This window comes from Nothoprocta perdicaria, unplaced genomic scaffold (assembly GCF_003342845.1).
Source record: "Nothoprocta perdicaria isolate Ctin4 unplaced genomic scaffold, notPer1 scaffold_59, whole genome shotgun sequence".
NCBI classification, from domain to species: domain Eukaryota; kingdom Metazoa; phylum Chordata; class Aves; order Tinamiformes; family Tinamidae; genus Nothoprocta; species Nothoprocta perdicaria.
Window position 1 is genome coordinate 149,905 of NW_020455854.1, and position 23,504 is coordinate 173,408.

General features: G+C 54.4%; 1 protein-coding gene across 1 annotated transcript; it reads right to left on the reverse strand.

The window, feature by feature from the left end:
- Positions 1–5: 5 nt before the first annotated feature.
- Positions 6–18,813, reverse strand: RHBDF1 (rhomboid 5 homolog 1). The gene is made up of 17 exons (XM_026049066.1): positions 18,679–18,813; positions 16,909–17,039; positions 12,221–12,434; positions 11,030–11,236; positions 10,095–10,217; positions 9,811–9,971; positions 6,905–7,156; positions 6,189–6,300; positions 5,284–5,358; positions 4,780–4,941; positions 4,568–4,668; positions 3,902–3,965; positions 3,383–3,477; positions 2,381–2,456; positions 2,004–2,104; positions 1,583–1,736; positions 6–720 (listed from the first exon to the last, which is right to left on the reverse strand). Exons 1-17 carry the CDS (start codon positions 18,796–18,798, stop codon positions 301–303), a joined length of 2,568 nt encoding a protein of 855 aa, XP_025904851.1. The 5' UTR covers positions 18,799–18,813; the 3' UTR covers positions 6–300.
- Positions 18,814–23,504: the final 4,691 nt, after the last annotated feature.

Below are 23,504 nucleotides of genomic sequence, written 5' to 3' on the forward strand. Positions count from 1 at the left end.
TCACCACCTTAGCAGTAGTAAACAACTCTGGTTAAAAATGTAGTATTGAAACTAGTGTAATAAAAATAATGGCAGCAGAAAAGGTTCAATACAATTGAACAAGGCACAAACATTCTGTTTTCAGAGTCTTCTGAGATAAGGCAAATCATGCCTGCCAAGTGCTAAGGAGACCGTTTAAATTAACCACGGGCAGGGTTAGAAGTGTCATTTGGATTAGCGACTCTGTCCATAGGGAAGTGGCACAGCAAATGCAAAGACAGTCCATCTCCAGGGCCTGCTCGAGAAGCCAGTCTTTGCCTTTCAGTGGAGCTGTGCGTCCAGGTCGTATTTCTCGCAGAACTTGTCTGTGAATGGTATACACGTAAGGAATTCGCACCACTCACACTTGATGGGGTAGAAATAGAACAGAATCACAAGTCCTGAGAAGAGTGCAATGAAGATGAGCTGGAAAACTATAATTTGGCATCGCTTCCTATATAAGTCAAACTTCCCAAAGCTAATGTAGGGCAGGAAGGCAAAGGAGAGGAAGAAGCCGCTGATAAATCCTGAAATGTGAGCAAAATTATCAATCCAAGGAAGGAGGCCAAAGGCAAAAAGGAAAAGCACCACAGCCAGCAGCTTGAAGAAGGCCCTCCATGGGCGTGCCAGGATTTGCCAGCTCTGGAAGAGCTCCACAAAGAGACAGGCCAGAATCCCAAACTGGGATCCTGCAGGGCCAACCTGCAGAAGAAGAGCAGTATGAGTAACATCAGCCACACGCCACCCGCCTGGCTTCTGCAGCCAGCTCCAGGCATTACAGTTGTCTGACATTTGGCTCCTTGTTCGGGAATTTGTGGATCTTAGCAAGGAGATGCCACAGCTTGAGCCTTTGTCCTTAAAAATGTAGTTTGAGGAGTAAAATGCCTAATTGGATCTTGGGAATGAGGTATGTATGAGGCCCACAATTGCCAGAGTTAACTTTATGCTGAAGGAAGGCTGATGTAGTCTGAGTCACCAAGGTGAAGACTCAAGCTCCCTTTTCCCTCCCTTTACCCCAAACTCTGTGAAGGACCATTCTTGGAAGACAGTTCTCCAGATCCTGCCATATGGTCATGCGAAGGTCATGGAAGGAAGCTGGATGGTCACATCAGACTTCCCCAGCTGTGGAACACGGACAAGAACAGTCCTGAGCACAGGGTGGGGAATGCAGACTGCTCTTTGCCCTCACCCCCAGCTGCCTGCTGCCCACACGTGGCAGGTCTCTGGCACTAGCTGCAGATAYCAATTCCCTGTCCCCCAGGAGCCTCCTGTGCTCCGGCTGGCCAAGGAGCATTAGCCCATTCATGGCAAGATGGGGCCTTCCTACTGGAGCCAAAACAGGCCAGTTGCTTAGAAGGTCCAGGGAGGTTTTGGGAGGGAATTTACTGTTTAGCAGTTTGATGTCTAGYGACAAATCTGCACAAGCCGTGTGCTGCAGAGATGAGCCCCACTCTGCTTTCTCTGCCTCTGCCATCCAGCCCACCACAGGCACATGGAGAAGGCCTGTGCTCAGCACAGCAGTCTCAGGGCAGGTTAGTGGGACCCTAGTCTGTAGGAGACCCACCTCTGCTCTGTAGGGTAGGAATATTGCACTGGCAAGGTTCCCAGTAATGCCACTGAGCAGGTAGATGATAGAAATGCGATGCCATCCTGCCAGCTTCTCCAGGTCCCGCAGGATCGTCATTTGGAAACAGATTGAAACCAGACAGTGCAGGATCCTGCCAAGTTCAGAGCACAGGAGCTGAAGGCGCACCCGCTGCAGTCACCCACTGTCCTCGCTGGCCTCTCTTGCCCAGCCTTGTGGAGGGCTCCGRGCCTGACCCAGCCCTCTAACCCCAGCACCAAACACTTCCTCCACAACCTTGGCAGGACAACAGCTCAGCCCCCCAGGTCCCCAGGGAAGGGCCTTCCCGGCAGCCCTCACCAATCCCAGCGCCAGGGCCCAGGGGTCCCTCAGGCTCCAGCAGCTTCATGCCTCTGCTTACCCAGCATGGAGGAAAAGCGAGAGCCAGAGACGGTAGAACTGGTCGGGGACCTCTGGGTTTAGAAAGGGCAGGAGGCCACAGACGTCGTCCATGCAGTGCACCTAGGGTGACAAACGCAGGGTCGCGCTGTGGGCACAGAGACCATGGCTAGTTCTGAATAAGAACTGAATAAGGGGCTCTCCTCTCTTCTCCACTGCATCCAGTCCCCAAATTGCCTCCAACACAAGGCCATGTGTCCCCAGCCGTATGAGCAGCCTCCCCAGGGCTCGAGGTGGGACTGGGCAGCCGGGCTCAGCCTGTGGCAGGATGAGGGACTCCCTCCCGCAGCACCAGCAGGAAGGGGCCGCGCCACCATGGGAATCTCCGCTCGCAGGTACCTGAGAGCAGAGCGTCGCCTCCTCGTGGAAATAGCCTCGCATGAATTCACAATACTCCCGGGAGGTTATTTCACACCTGGGCAGGGCRGGAGTAAATGAAAGGAGAAATATATGTCACATGGATGGCACAGAGGTCCATCCCATGCCCCTGAGCCACCTAATCCCACTCCCCCCATCCCACATCTAGCCCTGAGCACTGCTCCCAACAGGCTGCAGTGTCTCTGCAATGCATGCACTAATACATTCCCATGCGAGCTGGGTACCACTCTCCAGCACTTGCCTCCTGCCWCCCTGCCAAACACAAGCCCAAGTCTCCGTACACACTAACATCCTGCCTGCAGGGATGCTGAGCAAACATCTCATCAGTGAGGTGAGTTACTACAGCTTGGGGGATCTGGATCTTTGTGGCTGGGGGACAGCTGGCAAAGCAGACAGTAGGGGCTAGGCCAAGGGTCCTATCATGATCTTCAGGGACAGAGGGAAAGTTTTCAAGGCAGCACTGATTTTTTCTCAGTATCAAGAAAAAGGCAGGCCAAAGCACTGGGTAGCTAGTCAAGCTGAGGAGCAACATGAAGAAGAATGTCTTCTTGCTCAGCAAACACAGGGCAGATCATCTCAAGTATCTCCGTGAATGCCCAGAGACACCACGCTGGTCCAATGCAGCATGTCAGGAATGCACTCGTCATTCCCAAGGGAAATTGCTGAACCCACCCCTCACCCGGGACAAGTAATTAATCCCCGGGGATACGAGTCCTTTTGGACTGCAGGAACAGTGGAATGACACATCCTGACCCACACCAAGGACTCAGACTGGCCATTTCCCATGCTCGCCCCAGAGCTCTGCTCCATCTGGGAGACCTGTCACACCTTCCTGTTGGATTTCTCCTTCCCAGCAGTGCTCTAGGCAGGAAGAGGACAAACAACTGTGGGTATTCCCTGACAAGGACCCCTGCATCTCACTCCCAATGCTCAGCCCTTCTCCAGACTTGTAAAACTCGTTACCTTCCTTTGGTCCCAATGCAGCAGGGCCGGCCTGTGATCACACAGTCCATGTGAAGGTGGTTGGTGTAATTCCCAGCACTGTTTTTTGTGCAGATCTGGAAGGTGACAACAGGCTGCCATGAGACAACCCTGGCTTTGCTTGCTGTCTGGGAGGGCTCAAAGCAGCCCCTTGGCAAGAAGCCAGTGCCACAGAGAGGGGCTCCCAATGCCTTCCTCAGACAGCAAGAGGTGCCTTCCACCCCATCCACCTGGGCCACCAGGGCCTGAATCACCACCACCAGCTGCTGAGTGAGGAAAACAGTCCTTTGACTGAGTCCTTCTCCTGGCAGGGCCCCCAAGAGACCTTGGAACACCTTGGCCTTAGCTAGATAAAGCCAAGGCTGCCCTGATCCAGTGTTTGTACCAGCAGGAGGCTGCCCCAGCGCGCCAGGGCCTTTTCCACCAACACTGCTGTGTCTCTGCTCTGCAGATGCCCAGGGCTGCCAAGGCCAGCACAGCCCGTGCCATGGTGATGCTCACCGGCCATTTGGTGATGTCGTCTGGCCACTCGTGCGGCTCTGTCGAGGCTGGCTGCTCACACACCCTGCAGCAACAGAAATCCAAGATCACCCAGAGACATTGCCTCCCCTGCCACGAGCAGCAGCAGGTGGGATCACCCTGAGAGCCCCAGCCATGACCACGGGTCTTCTCCTGCCCTGGGACAGAGCTGACAACATGCTGCCATCATCAGACAAGGGCCTGCTGATACAAGGCACGAGCAGGGGTCAGTCTGCCTCCGGSAGGCAGAGCCCAAGAGCAGCAGAAGGCAGCCCCAGGACAGCTCACAGTGCCAGTATCTGGCTGCAGCTCAAGCTCCTTTCCAGGTGCGCATGACCACGAGACCCCACGTAGGGGTGCAGCTTATCCCAACCATGGTGACCCAGTGCTGGCAACATGGCTGCTGACCACTGAGCAGGGCCAGCCTGAGCCCAAGCTCTGCCTCAAACCACCCTGCACCCCCAGCCACCCTCAGCACCTGCCATTCGCCAGGGATCCTGACCCGTACCAACTGTCATGGTGGGTGAGAACATCCCCACCCACACGTCCCTTGGTCCTGAAAGCAGCTGCTGCCTGCCCAGCAAGGCCACTGAGCCTCTTTGAYTCCACTAGTGCCCCAGGACAGCGGCTGGGCTAGGCAGGACCTACCTGGGGTCCTGGTGGCAAACGGATCCAAACTGCCTCTTGTTTCCTGCCAGCATTGGTGTGCTGGGGTGRTGGGGCCACTTCACCCATACGGCCAGCGTGGACTGCAGGAGAGGGGAAAGAGGAGGCATCACYGAGAAGCCCAGGGCCACAGAGGCATCAACAGGAGCAGCCCTCAGCCCATGGGGATGGTGGGAAAGGGCCCCTGCACTCACTGAACACTCCTCCTCCGAGGTCTGCACGCAGCCGGACTTGTCGTTGCGCACGCAGCAAGCCGAGTGCTTCTCCTTCTCCCGCTTGGCGCTGATGAAGCTGTGCACTTGCTGGTCCTGCCTCATGCACGGGGAGAACTTGGCCCCCAGGTGGATCAGGGCCTCCTGGAAGAAAGATGGAAAGGCTCAGCTCAGCTGAGGGCTGCCCAGGGCAGAGCAGGCTGGCGGACACTGCGAGGKGCACCCCTGCCAGGCCAGAGAGACCTGGGACAAATCCTGCTRAGGGATACCTGAACACAGACATACTCTCAACACCTGCCCTGAAGAAGCAATCCCAMAACAGAGTCCAAGGGATTTACTAGATCTCAGCAACATGCTTGCTGGGGAAGGAGGCTTTGGCACATTACTGCTTTAGTCAGTGGGTCCTGGCATCAAAAAGCKGTTGCTGGACTTGTGGCTGGGATGCAGCCCCCTCAGCCCAGCAACAGCYCAGCCACTGGTGCTCACCGAGCTGGGGCCAATCCAGAAGTTTTCCTGCTGGACGTATTTGACGTTCTCATAAACCCCACGGTTCCGTAGGACCTGCGAAGAGAGAAAGCGAGAGCGCCATGAGCTTGCAGAGCTTCACACAGACCAGAGGTTTGTGTGAATCTTTCACCCGAGCAGGGCAGGCACAGACACACGGAGAGAGCAGTGAGACACCACAGAGCACCCACTGTGTGGAAMAGGGACGTGGCTGGGGAGATTAATACCTTAGAGAGATTTTTGATAGCAAAAATGGTGAGACCAAAATCAGCTTTGAGCTCAGCTCTTGAAGCTGGGCAGGTCAGTTTCTGCTCTCAGCAGGAGCAGATTCTGCAGCTCCTGCACAAACTCAGCTCAGATTTGAGACACCTCCCCGCTGTGGACACCAGGAGGGGAGCAAGCTGCCCCAAGAGCTGCCAGCAAGGCCACAGCCAGAGCCTGTGCTGAGCCCACCAGGCTATGTGCCAAGCGCTGTGAGGCCTGGACAGCCCCCTTACAACCTGCCCTGCATGGGGTTCCCTGCCAGGAACCTGGGTTCCCATCTCCACTGCTATGCAGTGAGGAAGAAAGCACAAAGAAATCCCAGTGCTGCTAGGGGGTCTTCTAGGATCACCCCTCCTCCTGCCAACTGCTAGAAGCTACAATCCCCAGGCATGTGCCCAAGGCCACCCAGCAGCTGGTCCAGCTGCCACGGGACCCATGGGTGCAAGCAAGGGGGTCAGTGTCTGGTCCACAAGCCGGGGCCGGCTCACAGCCCCACGCTGGGTGCCTGGGGTGGAGCTCAAGGCCCGTGGGCAGTAGTTGATACGCTGGGGATTACGACACAGGGCAGCGGCTGAGGGCCAAGGGGCAGCAACAGCCCGGGCAGCTTGTGGGGATTTACTCACCGAATCAACAGTCTCATGTTGTGAGAACCCCACGGGGGCGATGCCGTAGATGCACACGGCAAGGATGGTGATGAGCGAATGCACAAAGGTCACCCAGTATGTGAAGAAAGGCCTGGATGGAGGGAAAGAGAGAAGATCAAAGGCTGGAATCCAGGCACCTCAGCTCTGTTCATGGAGCACAGGAGAAAACCTGCTGCTTCTTCCCAGACGCCTAGCAGACTCTGGGGAACAGGGCTAAGATCAGCCAGGGTRCAGAGGACTGGACACAACAACCTAAGACCCTGCTGGCAGACAATCTTTTGTCTACACTGACCCCCACAGCCAGGGCAAGCCACCCTCTCCTGAGAGGAACCACTATGAACACCCAAGCTTGACACCAGCGTGCTGCGTGTCTGGCCTAATGACTGTAGGAGAATGATCAGAGGCAGGGAACCCTGCGCCCTCCTGTCATCTTCTCTCCCAGGACTGTCAGGACGGAGACCCTCTGTCCCTCACCACCAGCAGATATAACAGCACCTGAAGCAACTCTGGGAGAGAGGTGAGTTCCTGGTGTCTAACGACACCAACATGCTGCTCTCTGCCAGAGCTTAGTGATCTGAGCTGCACGGTCTCAAGTAGTGTGTTTCACCCAAGCACCCTCGGTGCCCTGAGTCCCTGAGGGGACTCGCTTCCTTGACAGATTTGTGAGGCCACCCTCCTGTGACTGCGACTCTCACCTGTGATCATCCATGTCCTCAATYTGCCGCTTGATGTAGCTGTCTATGCGCTTGCGGTAGGTGCGATTTGTCAGCTTGCCCACCATGCCCAGCCCGTAGGGCCTCTTCTCCTTGGCAAAGAGCTTCCTGACGGGCACGGCGATGCGCTGGCCACGCTTCTGCGGGCTCACGCTCACCACCTCCTGCCGCAAGCGGACTTTGGGCTGGGCCAGGGCCCCCTCCTTCTGCTTCCTCCAGCCTCGCTCCAGTGGGCTGAAACACAAAGCGGGACAGAAGTGGTTTCCTTCTCCATGGCACAGCAGGAGGGATCTGCCCTTCTCCAGCAAAACCGCCCTTCTGATCCTGCTTCCCCCACCAYGTCCCCACAGCTTCATTTTGTCCAGGTGTATGAGGAACAAACAGGTCTAGGCACACAGAAGAGCCCTAGGGCTCCCTGCCTGCTTCCAGCACCCACCAGGTGTCCTCCGTGACCCATTTCACACCCACCCAGCAGGGCTGTGTGGCAGCTGGCAACAGATGAGGGGGCCTGAAGCAGCACTCGTGTCTCCACAGCTCTGCAGCTCTGTTCGGTAGAGTGCAGGACCACACGCTTGAGGAAGCTGCACCCAACTAAGCTGCACCAGCAAGGGGCTCTCAAAGCCTTTCGGAGGTCTCTCAGGGAGGGGTTATAAAGGGAAGGCCATGGCCAGGTGTCATGGACCAATTTCACATTTGGGAGGTGAGATTTCTACCCTCGCAGCATGTTCTCTGCAATGGGCAGGAGCAGCAGCACCATGCAACCACTGTGACCACCTGCCTCTCCAGCTCTGGCCTTGGCTGGTAGGTCTCTCTTCTGATTCAGAGAAGACGGAGAGGAGTAGGTACTACCCCTCTGCTGTCCTCCGTGGGTATATCCATGGCTGCATCCTCACCATCTCCAGCGCCAGCAGCCCAAAGACTCTGCTCCAACCCGCAGGAACATCTATTTCCTCCTCTACCACATTCCTCTTACTGCCGTGCTATGAAATGGAAGTGCAGTTTTGCTCTGCAGGAGAAATGCACCCTTGAAGGACTTTGCTATAATCAGACTGGCTAGACAAACTCAGCGCCCATTAGCTGGGCAGAACACCAAAATTCCAAGCACCTTTCCAGACCAAGACAGTGACACTGCCACAAGCTGTGACACTTCCCTCCCAGACCTTTCTCTCCCACTGTTCCTCTATTTGTCYTCATGCATGTAGTTCTCAAATTCCCAGGGGAAAAAAAACAGGCTTCAACAGCATAATGAAACTCCCCAGCATCACTGTCTAAATAAAAGCTTTCTTCCTAAAGATCATGCAAAGACTGAACATTTCACAGCARCTCATGAACAGCCCCTGCTTTACAAGTCTGTGTCATCTTCCGCGTTTTTGTTCTATTGCATTTTCCTTAAACAGCCACTTGGAGGTCAGAAATGGGTCATTCACAGCATCCAGACCCTGACAAACACGTGCCTATTACCTCACCCTTGCTGACCGCCCAGCCTTGTAGTAGGCACGTTCCTGAGTTCTAGTCTCTGGTTTATAAATCCCACCTCTGGCTTCCTAAAAAAGCCCCCTGCACAAAGATAATCATCATCAGAAATAGTCAGAGAAACCAGCATTCCAACTTTTTTTCTGAAAGTTCACTAGAGCATCTTGCAGAAGTCAGACAGCTCTGGGACACGGACAAGCAACAGGATGAAGGAAAATCGGATCCCTCATTAGCCAAAATCACTKCTGTAGAACCTCATCTCTTTGCAAGACTGCACCCAGCAGAAGCCCCAGCTAGGACAGGCTTCCCGAGAGAGATGTCACGGAATGGTTTTCTCCAATAGCAAGTACAGAGGCCACCACAGCTTGATCTTGTCTGGAGAGATCAGGTTGTTTCTGTGCTAGGGATGTGCTGTTTCACAGCATCTCCTGTGATGGTCTCTGCAAGCAGCTTATGCCAGGATAAACCCTGGCATTCTGATAATATTTCTCTCAAGTGACAGACATGTATCTTTGTCAGTAAATAAATAAATAAGCATGTGAGGAGATAAAAACAGAGACAAGAAGACTCAGACTGTCTGGGAGGAGAGACTCCAAACTCCCACCATGTGCTGCTTCCACCTACGTTCAGACTGAGTCAAGGTCTTGGCAGCACTTGAAGGGAAAGCACCAGCAAGATGGGCTGCGAATGGCAGAAGCACAACAAGCACCTCCTCCCTGTCTGCTCCACGGTCACACCTAGCAAAGCTCTCTGCTGGGCTGAGCTGCCAAGCAGCCAGAGCCAGCTCCGRAATGACACAGAGCAGTTACTCAGTACCAGTTACTCAGGGGGAAAAAATCTGGGCGCACAGCACAGAACCACCCACATATTTGCAGGGCTCTCRGCACCTGCCACACCTTTCTCTGGTTTCAAGTGAGGAATGCAGCACGGCTCGAATCTCAGCACTGCYTCGCGCTGCTCCTTGGAGCAAGGCAGCAGTTCCTGGTGACTGGGGCAACAGCAAATGCCTTCTCACCTCTTCTATGTTCTCATAGCCGAAAGCTGGGCCCTGAGCGGCCCACAGCTGCTCTAAAGAGACTTTTGCTTCCTCAAGGCATGATACAGCCTCTGAAGCACCTCAGAGGAAGGTGGAAGTTGCTGGAGATTGCAAAGGTGCCCTCAGAGTCACCTTCCACACGCCTGGGTAGCTGGAGCTGAAGGTATCTCACCCAAAGCATCAAGAGAAGCAAAGCTGGACTTTAAGAGAACCAATCGCTGCATTGGTCACACACTGGATCCGCTTTAAGTGCCCACACCACAGCACTTGGACCTTGGCACATCCCATGTGGGAGCCACGGTGAAGGTCCTGATGGATCAACCCTGTGAGGTTGATCAGCCCCACAACAGTCATTGGCAGCTCTCAGGAACATACTCACAGTAACAGATGGCTTCTCTCAAGCTCGTTTTTGTCCAAAGCACCTCCTGTGAGATCCGTCTGATCCAGAGGTTTCACCTCAGCGTCTTTGATCGCAGCTTCCGATGGCGACTCGAACACTTCATCGGGATAAGTAGAGAGCTCCTCATGGAGGACTCCTTCCTGGGCAAAGAAACAGAAGTCCCATCAGAAGGGGCCATTGTCACACTGGAGACATCAGCCACGAGAAGAGCCCCGCACGACCTTGGCACCCAGGACCACACCAGCCAGCACCCTGCCCCTTACCCGAGCAAAGAAAGAAGTGTCAAGCTCGTCCGGAAAATCCACCGTGTCCTCCTCCAGGAAGCTCGCTGGGGTGAAGCTGCGCCGCTGAGCCCTCCGCAGGGTGCTGTCCTTCACGGAGCGGCCCTGCAGCAGGACGGGGTGGCATCATTAGGGGGGCTGGACTAGGTGATCTCTGGAGGTCCCTTCCATCCTTAAGCATTCAATGATTCTATGCTCATAAGACCGAGGCCCGGGCACAGGCAGGGGCAGCCTGGACGCAGGAGCCAGGGCAGCGCAGCGCCCCGGGCACTGTGTGACACCTCCCTTGTCAGACTCAAACCCTATCCCACTTCTTGACGGGCAGCACCCACAGGAGGTGACAGGCAAGGCCTGCAAAGTGCTGCTCTGTTGCACRTTGTACAACCACATCTCTGACCAAACAGCAGTGACATGTGGCATCAGACACGTCTAATGTGCTGGGGTCCCTTGGGACTGTGGCACAGCCCCAGGCTCCAGCAGCCACACAAGAAAAAAGAACTGAGCCTGAGGAAGGTGAAAGAGCATTGTTCCACAAGAGGCTCAGGTTCTTCTGCTCTGCCATTCCTGCTGCCCAGGTACAGACAGATACCTGGAGGTCCAGGTAGGGTGAGCTGGAACTGCTGCARCCCTCTGAAGTTGCTGGTCATAGAAAATGAGGCCCCCAGGCTGATAAAAGGCAAGCAAGGCATATGCTGAAGCCCATCCACCTCCACCCCTTCTCATAAATCCTCCCTCCTAGACAAATAGCAGTGACAGGACAGCAGGACAACCTGGTTTCTCACCCACCACGGCTCTCCCCATGCCCAACCTCCCTCCACACAGGCAGCTCTCCCCTCTCTCCCAGGGCAAGGCCGTGTCCTGCTGCTGGGCTGGTCCCTGCCTCGCCTGGGCCGGTCCCTGCCTCGCCCGGGCCGTACCTTCACCAAGGCCGCGGCTGCACGGAAACTCATTTTGGCCACGGACTCCCGTTTCCGCCGCCGCGGGAGGCGATTGAAGCCGGAGCGCGAACTGGTGAAGGAGCAGAGCGACGTGGCCCCCGGTGTGATCGGGGTGTGCGGGACGCTGCAGCCATCGTTGTCATCGGTCATGCGGAAAGCTCGCCCACGCGCCAAGGGGTCGATGATCTGCCCAGAGAGGAGGCCCATCAGTCCACGCGTCCTCAGCTCTTGCCCACCAGCCCTCCCCTTTCAGCCAACATTGAGGYCACGACAGTGGTTGAGATGGACCTGAGATGGACTAGGAACCAGGCTAGAAAGGACAGAAATTCTACAGCAAGGAAATGACAAATAACACGTCTCAAYTCAGCTTGGCTCCAAGTCACAAACATAAGTCCAAATCTCTCCTCCCTGCTCCTTTTTTTTGGTTCATATTCACTATTTTAACCTACAATATTCCTTACGTTCACAAGGGACTCCAAATCTTCTTGAGCCCTTCCTACATGCTTGTTTTTATYCAAATTCTGTGCTAGTGAGCTCTGCTGGAGGAGGATGTGCTACATGAGCAGGAGTTTGACAAATCTTGAATACAGCCATGCTCTTTTTCTAGTTAGTTTCCTATCCGAGTCTGAGCAACCAGGTGAAGGTTGTAACAGTTGGAAAAAAAAGCAGACAAGTTTCCAGGAGCTGCAAGTCCCTCTTTGGAGATCCAGTCAGAGACATTTTGTGAAGCCTTACAGCATAGCCAGTTTTCTAGGAGGTCAATCCTTGTGCTACTGCCCGCAAGGATTCAATAGGCAAATGTCCTGAGTGACAACAGCTCCCTACCGTGCACTGGGGTCTGGGGGACATCCATTCTGTGAGTGACGCAGCTTTTGCCCTTGCAAAATGGAAAGTCTGAGTTGGGAGGCCTCTGGCAACACTGCCCATGGGTGTAATCACCTACCACGGCACCAGCGTCACGATGTGACAGACGCCTCTGAGCCTGTCACCCAGAGGGACGCAGGATCTCAATCAGCCAGGCGAAAGAAGCCAGGCCAAAGTTTATCTGAGGCTTAGTAAGTGTCTGAAAACATAAACCAGAGGTATCCAGCAGGACTAAGCCCAGGTTGGACAGAGCTTCCAGGGAGGGAAGAAGCTCGTGACCTTGACTCCGTCCTGCATGTCACTCACCTTTTGCATGCCCAGCTGGCAAGCTCCAACATAGAGAGGAGGGGGGGTCTCTGTGCTTGTTAGAGAAATGTTGTCCTGGCTGGGCAAGTCCATTTCCCGGATGACCTGAGGCTTTAGCTTCCCATACCGCAGGCTGCAGTGACGGAGACTCTTCCTCTGCCATTTCTGTGTCGCGTCGCTGTCTTTGCTCACCCCAAACCAGTCTGCTGTACCTCTGGAAGAGTGCAAGACACAAGTGCACAGAAGCTTTACTTTTGCTCGGATTAGACAAATTTAAAGCCAAAAGCCATTGGTGATCATTTCCTACCCACTCAGTTCAAAGGCAGAATTCTTCCCCTACAAATGTCCCACAGCCTCTTCTCTCTCTCATTTATTTATTTATTTTTATTACCGATGCTGGCCAGAAATGTTCACTCACCAATGACATCCTGTCATTTAACACATGCACAAACAAATAAACAAAAGACAGWAGAGATTCACTGTGGATAAAGGATAGTTAGTTCTGAGGATTTCTGGAAGGAAAGAAAAAGAGACAAAATAGAAATYAGAAAAAAAATGGTGAAAGGGCTTTTTCTTTAAAAAACATGCATRGAAAGCACTTACCATTCTGCGGGCAGCTCTAGGCCCACCATGAAACTCAGCTGTTTCGTGGCTCTAGCTTCTCCCAAGACTCACCAGGACTCAGTGATGTTTCTCAAGCCTTCCCCCATATTACAAAGATATCCCTAATTCCTCCATACCAAGCTGTGGGATTCCCATCCTCATTATAGGTAACTGTGGCAGCAGAGGTTTGCTKTGGTCCCGAGCTCTGCTGTGATGGGCACACACTGCTCCGAGCTGCTGCTGGCAGAAGCAGCAGCCCAAGACTTCAGCCAGATGAAGGTGTTTTGGGAACACCCCAGCCCACACTGGTCAAGCAGCTGCCGTCACAGAGGAGCTCTGGATCAGAAGCAAAGCCCCAAGGAAGGCACGGAGGGATAGGTGTAAATCAGACTAACCGCCTGCATCAAATGCTGGAGGACAGCTGGTGCTGTAAACCCACAAAGACCATCTTAGGCCTGCCAAGCCTTCCCCACTGGGGCTAATCCTGTTCTAGAAGATGACAAGCTTTGTGGAGCCACAGTTGGCTGGCCCAAGTGCCAAAACCTGAAAGTCCTTTCCAAGCCAAACCCAAAATGCTGGCGTCTAGCCCCCTGCTCCGGAGCTGGATTTCCAGCTACTCAGGAGGCAGAAATATTTCACAGACCATAAAAGGAACACTAAAACATGCACTGGAGTAGGTGGTTGGTTAAACCTAGAGACAGGTCACACAAGTGAACCTAGAGACAGGTCATACAAGGGAACCGAGCTGACACACATGGATTCTGTCATCCCCTGAGATGCAGAACTCACCCAGTATGCTGCTTATTTTGCTCTATAGAAAAAAAATGGTACCAATGAAAGGGYCAAGGTATCCTCCCATTATGCAAAAACATGTAAATTCAAACCCCACAGCCCTTCCATCCAGCAGCTCCAGCTGCAAGTGACCACACACTGTCCTCAGCCTGCCCCGTTCTCCCAGACTCCCACTACAAACTCAACAGGAACCAAGGTCCAGTGGGTCTTCACTAGATCTTACCTGATCTCAGTGCCCCAAATTTCTGTAATGCTTCCAACATGTCAGTATGGGACAGAGCTCCAGAGAAGGGCTGACRCATTGCAGAGCTTTGCTGACACAGACCCACATCTTGTCAGCAAAGCATTCATCTCTGAATAGCAAAGGCCGAGGGTCAGCACCCAACCTGACACTCTCAAACCAAGTCCATAGAGGGAACAATCCAAACCAAACCAAGCCCGTAGCAAAGAGGGAATGTTCCATCCGTTAGACACCRGGACAGAAGCAAGGACTGTCCCTTCCCACACAGGCATAACACACAACTCAAAAACCCTTATAACACAGCTTAGAAGGTTTGCCACAGATTTCTGCAACCATCATTTCAACACCTTAGCAACCTGGACAACAAGCCAGTGTGTAGRATGACTCTTCAAAGGGAGAGGACAGATGTTTGAGTCTGTATGAGCCTGCTGGTGACTGTGCAAACAGTGGTGCCCAAGAGCCCTCTAAGCCTGTGCTCCCACTGCCTGGAAGCAYGAGCACAACTGCAGGTGCTTTGCACAGCGAATGCAACTTGTAACTTGCCAAAGACCACTGCCAGGTCAGGCCCAGGGTAAAGAACATTCCTGCTTTCTGGCCATAGCTGAGATGGTCCAGGAGAGCTGCCTATGGAGTCCAGAGTATCCAGGACTGAACATCCCTTCTGGCTGGGGAGTCTCACTCCCTCCTACAGAGGCTCGTGAAGCACTGTAACCAGCAAGGAACCAGCACCAGGGGCTGATATCACTAAAGCTCTTTTATCAGCTTGAGCCAACCAGGCCGGAGAGTCTGAGCCCAGACCTAAGCAGCTGCCTGGGGCAGATGTGGTGCCAGTGCAGGATTTGGCCAAGGGCAGCAGTGAAGAAAGAGACTCCAAGGCATTAGGTCCAGACACACAGTCATATTGTCCATCTTATGAATAAGTTCATTGGGCTTCAGCTGKGGAGGTAAGAGGGGCACGGATGGGCTGTGAACTCCAGGAACAGTTGATCTCCTTGAAGCTAAGAAGACCTTGACCTCAAAAAGAAGACAGTCATTTGGATTAGCACCTGCTGTGATCCTACAGTGTCGAGGGGTAAGGGTCAGATTCACCAGCCTCTGAGTCCCGTCTGCAGCTCTGCACCGAGTATCCGTTCAGCGTGGACTCCTCTCTCTGCCCTCATGCCCAAGGTGGCCTTGGGGGCTGATGTGCACAGATACCACGTGTGGCACGGATGCTAGCAAAGGCAGGTTGCCCCACGGCTGCCTGGGGGGATGCTCCAGCTGCAGCAAATGCCAGCTTGTCAGCTTGTCAGCTTGTTAGGAAAGGCAGGAGGCAGTGAGGCTGGCGGGGGGACAGCTCGTTAGTCACTTCCATGCTATTTATTGACAGCTGCCTACGTACTTAGTAGGAGTGACCATGGACTTGTGTTAGACGCACACACAGACTTTCTGGCTCTCTTGCGGGCCTCCTGGCCAGCGCCTGCGTGGGCAACGTGGTCGTGGCCACAGGCACGGCCTGTGCAGCTCACAGCAGCCCTCGCGCACACATGCAGGGGTGGGTTTCACACTCAGTGCTACCAATACCTGAAGAACGATCGGGGAAGGGACTGCCGCTTTCTCAGGGAGCTCCTGCCCACCTGGTGCCCGTGAGCGGGCATGGTGTGACTCCTTTGAAACCGTACCTGTCTGCTGCAAAGAAAAGAGAGCTGAAGGGAGGAGGCTGTTGGGCTGGGAAGAGGGGCAGTGACCTGCATTCAACACCTCCCCTCTCCTTGTTTAGTCCCATACTGAACATGGCAACAGGCTCCAGCCAACAGCACAACCGGAGGGAACGAATCAAACTCAAGCTGCACACGCCACTGCCTCCAAACCCTGTAGGATGCTGAGTCCCTTCAGAGAATCTGCATCCCTGACTTACATCAGCCACTGCTCTCAAGGGTTGCTGTGCTCCCCTTCTGCCCCTAGACCTCTGAGTTCTGCCCTTTTCCACCCAGAAACCCAGCTACAAACCCCACTGGTGACTTYGGGCACCGAAGTGTGGAAGCACAGAAGCAGCTGCAGGCTGAGACATGTTCTGCTCAGACACAGGTAACTTAGGCTGCTGGTCTTGGTCTCTGGCAGGATCTCACCTGGGGCAAAGTCTGTTTGTGTGGGAGCCTGGTGTTAGATGCCTACATCTAACATTCAGGTGCCCAAACCACTGCAGTGCCATGTTCTGGACCACACAGGCTTGACCTTGGACTCACACCTGATCTGTGAATACCAAGCTCTGGCTCTATAAAGAGCATAGGATTTTTGACCCTTCTCATTTCTGACCCATCTGCTTCATACTCTTATTGCTAGTTTCAGTGTCTCACCTGCATCTCCTGCATCTCTGCACCCTGGGCAGCCCTTCCCAGGACTCTGCAGAAAGCCCCTGCAAGCTGCAAGACCTCAGTGACTATGAGGACAGCAACCCCAGGAGAAGAGAGTCTTGGCCACCCTCATGTTGCACACAGCCTATGTGTGACCTGTCACACAGTGAAACAGCATCAAGGCTACTGGAACAGAAGACTCTCAGCACTCCCAGAAACATCTGCCACATGCACGTGCCCATGGCCCTGACACTAAGCAGGACATGAGCAACCTCCCTCAGCCTGCAGGAGCTTCACCACAACCACCACCATCCGGACAGGCAAGCTGGGCAAACGAGGTCAGCCTCAGGCAAGCCCAGAAGCAGCCACCATCCCACTGCTCAGCTCCCACCCCAACAGGGGCAGAGATGCTGTGGGAGGACTTCACCATCGAGGAAGGTGGGGATGGACTGAGGCAAAGCAGAGCAGCACATGGGACTTCAGTCTGTTCCCTGGCTGGAAAGCTGCTCTGCAGCACAAGCAAGTGAAGGCTGTCACCTCAGGAGAGCAGCTATGGGAGCAACCTACAASTGGCTCAGCCTCACTGCAGAAAATGAAGGAAACAACCCCTCAATCCTGCTGTGACAGAGTGCCACGTAAGTGGCAGGCAGCGGGACAAGCAGAAGACTGGGCACAGTGGCCTCTGCCATCCACTGCCGTCACAGCAGGCTCCACCTCACCTCCGGATGGTCTGAGTGATGGAGGTCTGTCGTTGTAGCACCGGTCTCCGCACCTCGTTGGGCAGCGAGGGCACGCGTGTGTTCTCGGCCGGCATGCTCACGCTCCGCAGGAAGCCTTGGCGCTTCGTTGGCTGCAAAGCAGAGCAGGGAATTAGTGTCCTCCAAGGGAGGTTTACAGGGCCAGCCAGGGGCTGGACGTGAAACCAGCAGTTCTGCAGACCCCTGACCACTCACTGGGTGGTCAGCCAAGTCAGGCTGACAAGAACTGTGTCCACAGACACAGTCTGTCCATGGACAGAGCAGTCATGGTCAAGGACTTGACACCTGCACGTGGCGGTGGGTTGCAGTTCAGCTCGCCTCTAGCCAGGCCCACAGACTGATGTCCAGCTTCAGCAGACCACATTACATGAACTCCTGCAAGGGACCCTCCTGCTGTGTTCCAGCCAGAAACAATGCAAATCACCTGCTCCAAGGCTGCTCTGCAAGGTGAAGCTACATGCACTACGTGGGGACAGGAGAGATTTGCTTGTAAGTGACTCCAGATCTGCACTGGAAGGTCAGCATGGCTTTACCCAAAGCTCTCACAGCAGCCGCTGCCCAGCAAGGGCTAAGAAAGCTGCATGAGCTCTGTTCACAACCTAATTCCCTACATTCATTCAAGCACCAACATACCCTGGCTCAACGTCAGGTASCAAATACAGGCACCGGACAGATTTCATCCCATACAACTACCTCCTACCTGCTCTGGATTAATTGGTCATCGGTTTGGCAGAGACACTATCTTGCACCTGGAAATGCAGGCTGAGCAGCCTGCCCCTCGGCTTCCCTCGCCAGTGAAACTCTGTGTCTCTGGTCAGAGCCAGCCTTGGGCCTCGAGGCTGCTTACCACCCAGTCCCTCCAGTCACAGGAGTACGAATTTACTTTCATCCAAACTTTTCTTCTGTTGTTTTATGCAARCACAATGTATACACACGCACCACAAGCCAAAGGAGCCCCCGTGCACAGCCAGCCTGCCAAGCACACCAGGCTCCCAGAGAGCTATCCCTGCATCAGCTGCCATCGCTCACGAGAAGCATCTCTCCAGGGGATGCCCAGCTGGATTTCAAGCATGGCAGTGCCCATCAAAGCCTTACCTAGGTGATGTGGATGATTTCAACCTGCACTGTTCAAACCTTGCATTCCACTTACAASCCCTACAGGTCTCTGTCTCCGTTTTTCCTTCTGATACACACCACGGAAAGCTCCCACCCAAGCGCCCTGTTAGGCAACTTGCACCCTACTCCCCTGCAGGGAAGCTCTGCAACCATCCAGGTCTCTCAGAGTCCAGTAGCTCTTTCACTCATGCAGCTGAACACATGTGCACCCCTCAGGCCGTGCCCTTGGTGCAGGCAGGCACTGCCCCTGCAGCAGTCACACGAGTGGCCAGCACTCGTCCTGCACAGGTCTCACTCACACGTAAGAGTTTCTGCCAGCTTGCAGCAGCAGTTCCTGTTATTCTACCTATTCCCAACACAAACATGAATGTTTCATTCTCATACTTTGCACAGTTCCTACTAACCTATCGCCTGTTCCACCACTCCTCAATGTTATTTTTTTCTCTTCCTGTGCAACTTTCTCATGCTCCTCCAGTTGGTAGCAGTTTTGGGTCACCGGCAACTCTTCTTTCTCCCCTGCCACTGAGGAGGCCCTCAAATTATCCAGGCTGTTCCTAAGTCAGATTCATGACACCCTCATGGCTGCAGCCCCCCTACCTGGCCCCGCCTCCCTACCTGCACCGCCAGAGGCTCTTCTGGTACCGAGAGGGGCACCGGAACCGGGATGTCCAGTTTCAACCATGGTGGCTTCTTGCGCTGCAAGCTGCTCGTGCTGTCGTGCCGCACCTCCGACATGGTCCCGCGTCAGTCCTCAGGCCTAGGAGAGGGGAGAAACGGCCGTTGGGAGGCAGCCAGACCCCCTCCCCGCGTGGCGCGGCGGGACGGGAGGCGGCAGCCCGCCCTCCTCCGGGCTGCGATCCCGGGAGCTGCGCCAGGGGCACGTGGGGCCCTCGCCCAGCGCTCGGAATCGCAGCGGGAGCCGGCACTGCTGAGGCGGGAGCGGGCGCCCAACGCAGCGCATGGCTGCGACCCACGGGACCTTGACGGCAGGCACCAGCTTCAGAGTCACCCCCGTTAATATTTTCTGAGACTACTGTAAAATCCAGATTCCATAAGAAGCAGTCCCAGATTAATTCTTAATCTGGATGCAGCCCAGCTCGCTAAGTAGCTGCAGCAACAGAAGGCACCGGCCTCCCTCGGAAACCTGGTGCGATTCCCACGGGCTGYGCGGCCACCCGAGGCCGAGCGCTGCACTGCCCCATCGTTCCTCCTCGCTGCCCTTAATCTCCTTGAAATGCAACCATTTTCCAGACACACAACGTGCTGCACAGAACTGAATGAGCACAGCACTAGTGAGAGAGAACTGGCATCAATCCTGAACTGTGAGTGGTTTTCCTATATTAATAATAATGACAGGGTATTTAGGTAAAAACCGCTGTGTCACAKAACACCAAGTCACTGGTGACTCGTTGCCAAGTTGCCCTCCCTGCTGCCTTGCAGTGTCCTCCTGCCCTTTGGGCTGCATGCACAGGGGGACAGGGGCTACACGGCTCTCATCCTGGGAGAGCATCTCCTTGACTGCRCCTGCCAGGGAAACAGGGATAATCAGAGCTCTCCTGCATGCATTTTCCAGCAGAGTGAAAAAAATGTTTCTACCAACTGGAACAAGGGTCCAGATAGGCTGCAGAATCTCTGTCTTGGGATCTGTGCCCTAAGAGATTAAAATCAACCCAGAGCCTCAGCCTCTTGCCCTCTCCATGGTGGACAGGTGGAATGAGCATCCAGTTAACTCTGCAAGCCCAAATGATGAAATTTGAAATGATGAAAGGATGATGAAAGTGAGCAGAAGAAAAGCTCCCTGTTTGAACTATAAATAACTCGGTGACACTTAAAATGTTCACAGTCCATTTATGTCAAATGTACAATACAGGCAAAGGTTTGAACTGGAGGCTAAGAGGCAGGGAAGGAATTTTCCCCTGGAAGTTGTTGAAACCTGAGATAGGACCAAAGAGGTGGTGGGACCTTCATCCTTGGAGACATTCAGAATTGGACTCAATTAAGTCCAATTAGCCCTGCTCTGGACCAGACACCCTGTGAAGGTCCTACACCAGTCTGCAGTTCTCTAGGGATAATTTATCTTGTTCTCCTGAGTTGCTGAGGCTATTCCTAGAAAAAGAGCCACGCACACAGCAAGGCTGACTGCTACCAAAGCCACGCGTGCAGGGGGGAAGCAGATCAATGAAATGGACTGGGAGCTGGGGGCAGCCTGGCTGGGCTCGGAGAAGCGCCTCTGCTCCGGGTAGCCCGGCTGCCAGCTCAGTCGGATGTGCCGGGCCAGCTGCCAAAGCGTCGCGCTCTGCTCAGCCGGAACGACAGAAYGGGAGGATGTGGCTGTAGGTGGATGAAGGTTGAGTTTCAGCAAATACCGCAGGCCCCCAAAAGCCTGGGAATTCCTAACGTGGCCCGTGCGGACATGCCCTTTGCACAGGTAGTGGGCTCCTGCATGCACAGCGTCTCTTCTGCACAGAGAAGGGGCAGGATTCCTTATTTCTGATTGTCTGTGCCTTCAAAAGGGACCAAAAGCAGTAGTCCCAACTTCCTATGAGACATGAATGGAGAGAGCATGAGGTGCTCCCAGGCACTGTTCTATTCTCCTTGCAAAGGACATTTTCCAGGGGCTCAGGGAAGCCCTTGGCCAGGCCCTATGCGAGCCAGCCCTCCCGCTGCGGGAGCCTGCCCGGCTGCACCGCTCCGAACATCCTCCCTGAGGCTCTTAAAGCTGCTGGGAACGGCCTGACTTAGCACAAGCTGCTAACTAAGAGCTGCACGAGCCTTCTGCGTTTCTTAAGGAAACTGCTGCAAATGCAGGCAGGGATCTCAGTTCTGAGGAAAAAACACTTCAGCTGCTTTCCAAACGGACCAGCTTGCACTGAAGGACTTGCAGCTGTGCAGCAGATCCTCCACCTGGGAACGATCCAGAGCAGAGGGAAGGGACCTTCTGAGGACAAGCAGAGGCAGCAACCCTGTCTGGAGTACAGCAGGACTATCTTGGCATGATGTTAAACCATCAATGAAATGATTATTTACCATATAAGTTGTCTCCTTTATTCTTGCAGAAATAGGAAGACATGGACCAAAATAGGTGGGTAGCAGCTCTGTATGTGTGACCTCTCATGGCAGACTGAGAACTTGAACTCTGGGGCAAATTCTTTTAACAGATTGACCTTTTTCACAAACCTAAACAGCCATTTCCCAATAAAAGAGTGCAGTACAGGCAGAGCTGCTCCTATCACCCAGCACACAAGGCATGTGCTATGACTGGCTCAGGAGTTTCTCCTACCAGAGATGATGCCTTTGTATTTAATGGCTCTTGTGACTCTTTTTCACCCAGAATTTAAGCAACCTCCTCTTCATTCATGCCAGCTTTTAGTATCCATAGCTGCCTGTGGCAGAGGACTCCACAGTTGAGACACATGGTGTGTGGAGACCTCTCTCCTTCGGTTTGCTCTTCAGTCTGCCACTTATCCCAAAGAAACRGGATCAGGTTCTCCTGATGCCCCCCAGCTCCTGGGCCAGCAGAGTGAACAGCTTTCCCAACAGCCCTTCTTCACTCCTGCTCCTACAAATCTCTTCCATGTTCTTTCTATCATCTCTTCTTCCCACAAACAGCGTGATCCCCATCCAGCTGCTTGTTCCTTGGGCAGGGGCTGGTCCAGACCTCCCGCCTGTGCTTGTGGTCTGCAGCTCTCCCAAAGCCCAGGAAATGCCCTAAGGAGCCCAGCAGCGGCTGGCGCTGCCACCACGCTGCCCACGGGCCAAGCTCTCCTCCCGGCCCTGTAAAGCCCAAGCCCYGGCAAGTACCAGCCCTGCTCCCCAGCACAGCGGTTGAACACACAGCAGTTGCCAGTCTAGCATCTTCTACCCGGCCAGCAGCACGTGCAACCACGCAGCAGACCACAAAAACATGAACAAAGACCGTTTCAACAAATAAAACAYGTCTGGGTGGCCTAGATGCCCTAGGAGAGCTGCTTCAAAAACGCCAAGCTAAAGCAAGGCTGCCACAGCAGAAGAAGGAAATCCAAATCCTCGGTGCTGTGGCCCAAACCAGCAGAGAGCTAAACTCCCAACTGGCCCATGATCAAGCAAAGCTGCTTAGTGAAATCCCCAGACCCAAATGGAGAACATAAAGCCTCACACGGAGCCTTGGAGACCGGCCCTGCAGCTGAGGGGCATCTCAAGTACACGGAGATCTGCACAACTGCTTCAACAAAAGACTCTCATTCCATTTAAATAGACCATTCGTGCTAGTCCATAGAAACCTGCTCACTTCTTCTTCCAAATTTTCCATTATTTGTGCTATCATTTTCACTTAAACAAACCTGCCCCCCCCCTCCTCACCCAACAAAACACAGAACAAAAACGACTCRATCCCACTTTACAGCACAAAGGGGCACTGGAACTTTCCCCCCAGGCCCYGTGCTCCTCTCCAGCCCAGCACACGCAGGTTCTTCTGGACACCCTGGGCAGGTAACGGATCCCAGGGCCATCCCGCTGCACTGCAATCCCCGTGTCCCATCTCCAGTGGGACTCCTGCCTGTTTCCCTGCATTTCTCTATCCCCCGTCCTTGCAACAGCTCTGTTTGCTCCAGGTCCTGTGCCCCTGAAGGAGGTGCCCATGMGGGTGTGCTGGTTGCCAGAGGCTGCCAGGCTCCCAAGGGGAGAGGCAGCAAAGAAATGGGAATCCTAAATGTCTTCTCCAGCTRACACAGGCTGCTGCTGGCCACGGCTCTGCCCGGGACTGCAGTTGGGAGCARGGAGAGGCAGGAAGTCCAAGAAAAGGAGCAATGGGGTTTCAGCCTGACGACTGCCAGGAAAACCACCCAGCAGGGAGCAGACCCAAAGCTGCAAATAATACCCCAACGATTCGGCAGAAACCAGACCCTTCAAACAAGGCGGGCAGGAAGACGGAGCTCGCAGGCAGCCCCCTCCAGGCTGCAGCAACAGCCAGGCCTGGCAGAGACCACCACATCCCAGCCGTGTCCCACCTCGTCGAGCAGCGCAGCCCGCAGGGCTCTCCCCTTCCTCCCAGTTACAGGCCACACAACGCCAGTCAGCTGCAGGTTCGCCCGGCTTTCCTCACCCAGCCACTTCAAGGGGTTTTACCAGCACAAAACTAACCCCACCCAAAAGCAAATGGTTTCCTGCTGCTCTGGCATCCTGAAGAGGCTCACGCAGCTCCAGATAAGCGCGGCGCAACCCCAGAGAGGAAGGGTAGGACGGGACTATCCAGCRATAGCTCCGCTAGTCGCCGCAGCACCAGCGGGGACATCAAAGGACAGCCAGGGCGCCCGTACTCAGCGGAGCCAAACTGCTGGTGCCAGCCCTGGGCGAGAGCAGGCAGCCCTCTCAGCTGGAAACGGCAAGTTACATTAGAAAGAAGCACTTGGGATTTCACACAGAGCCCTGCAGAATCACACCGGTGTAGGCAAGACGCTCAGTGA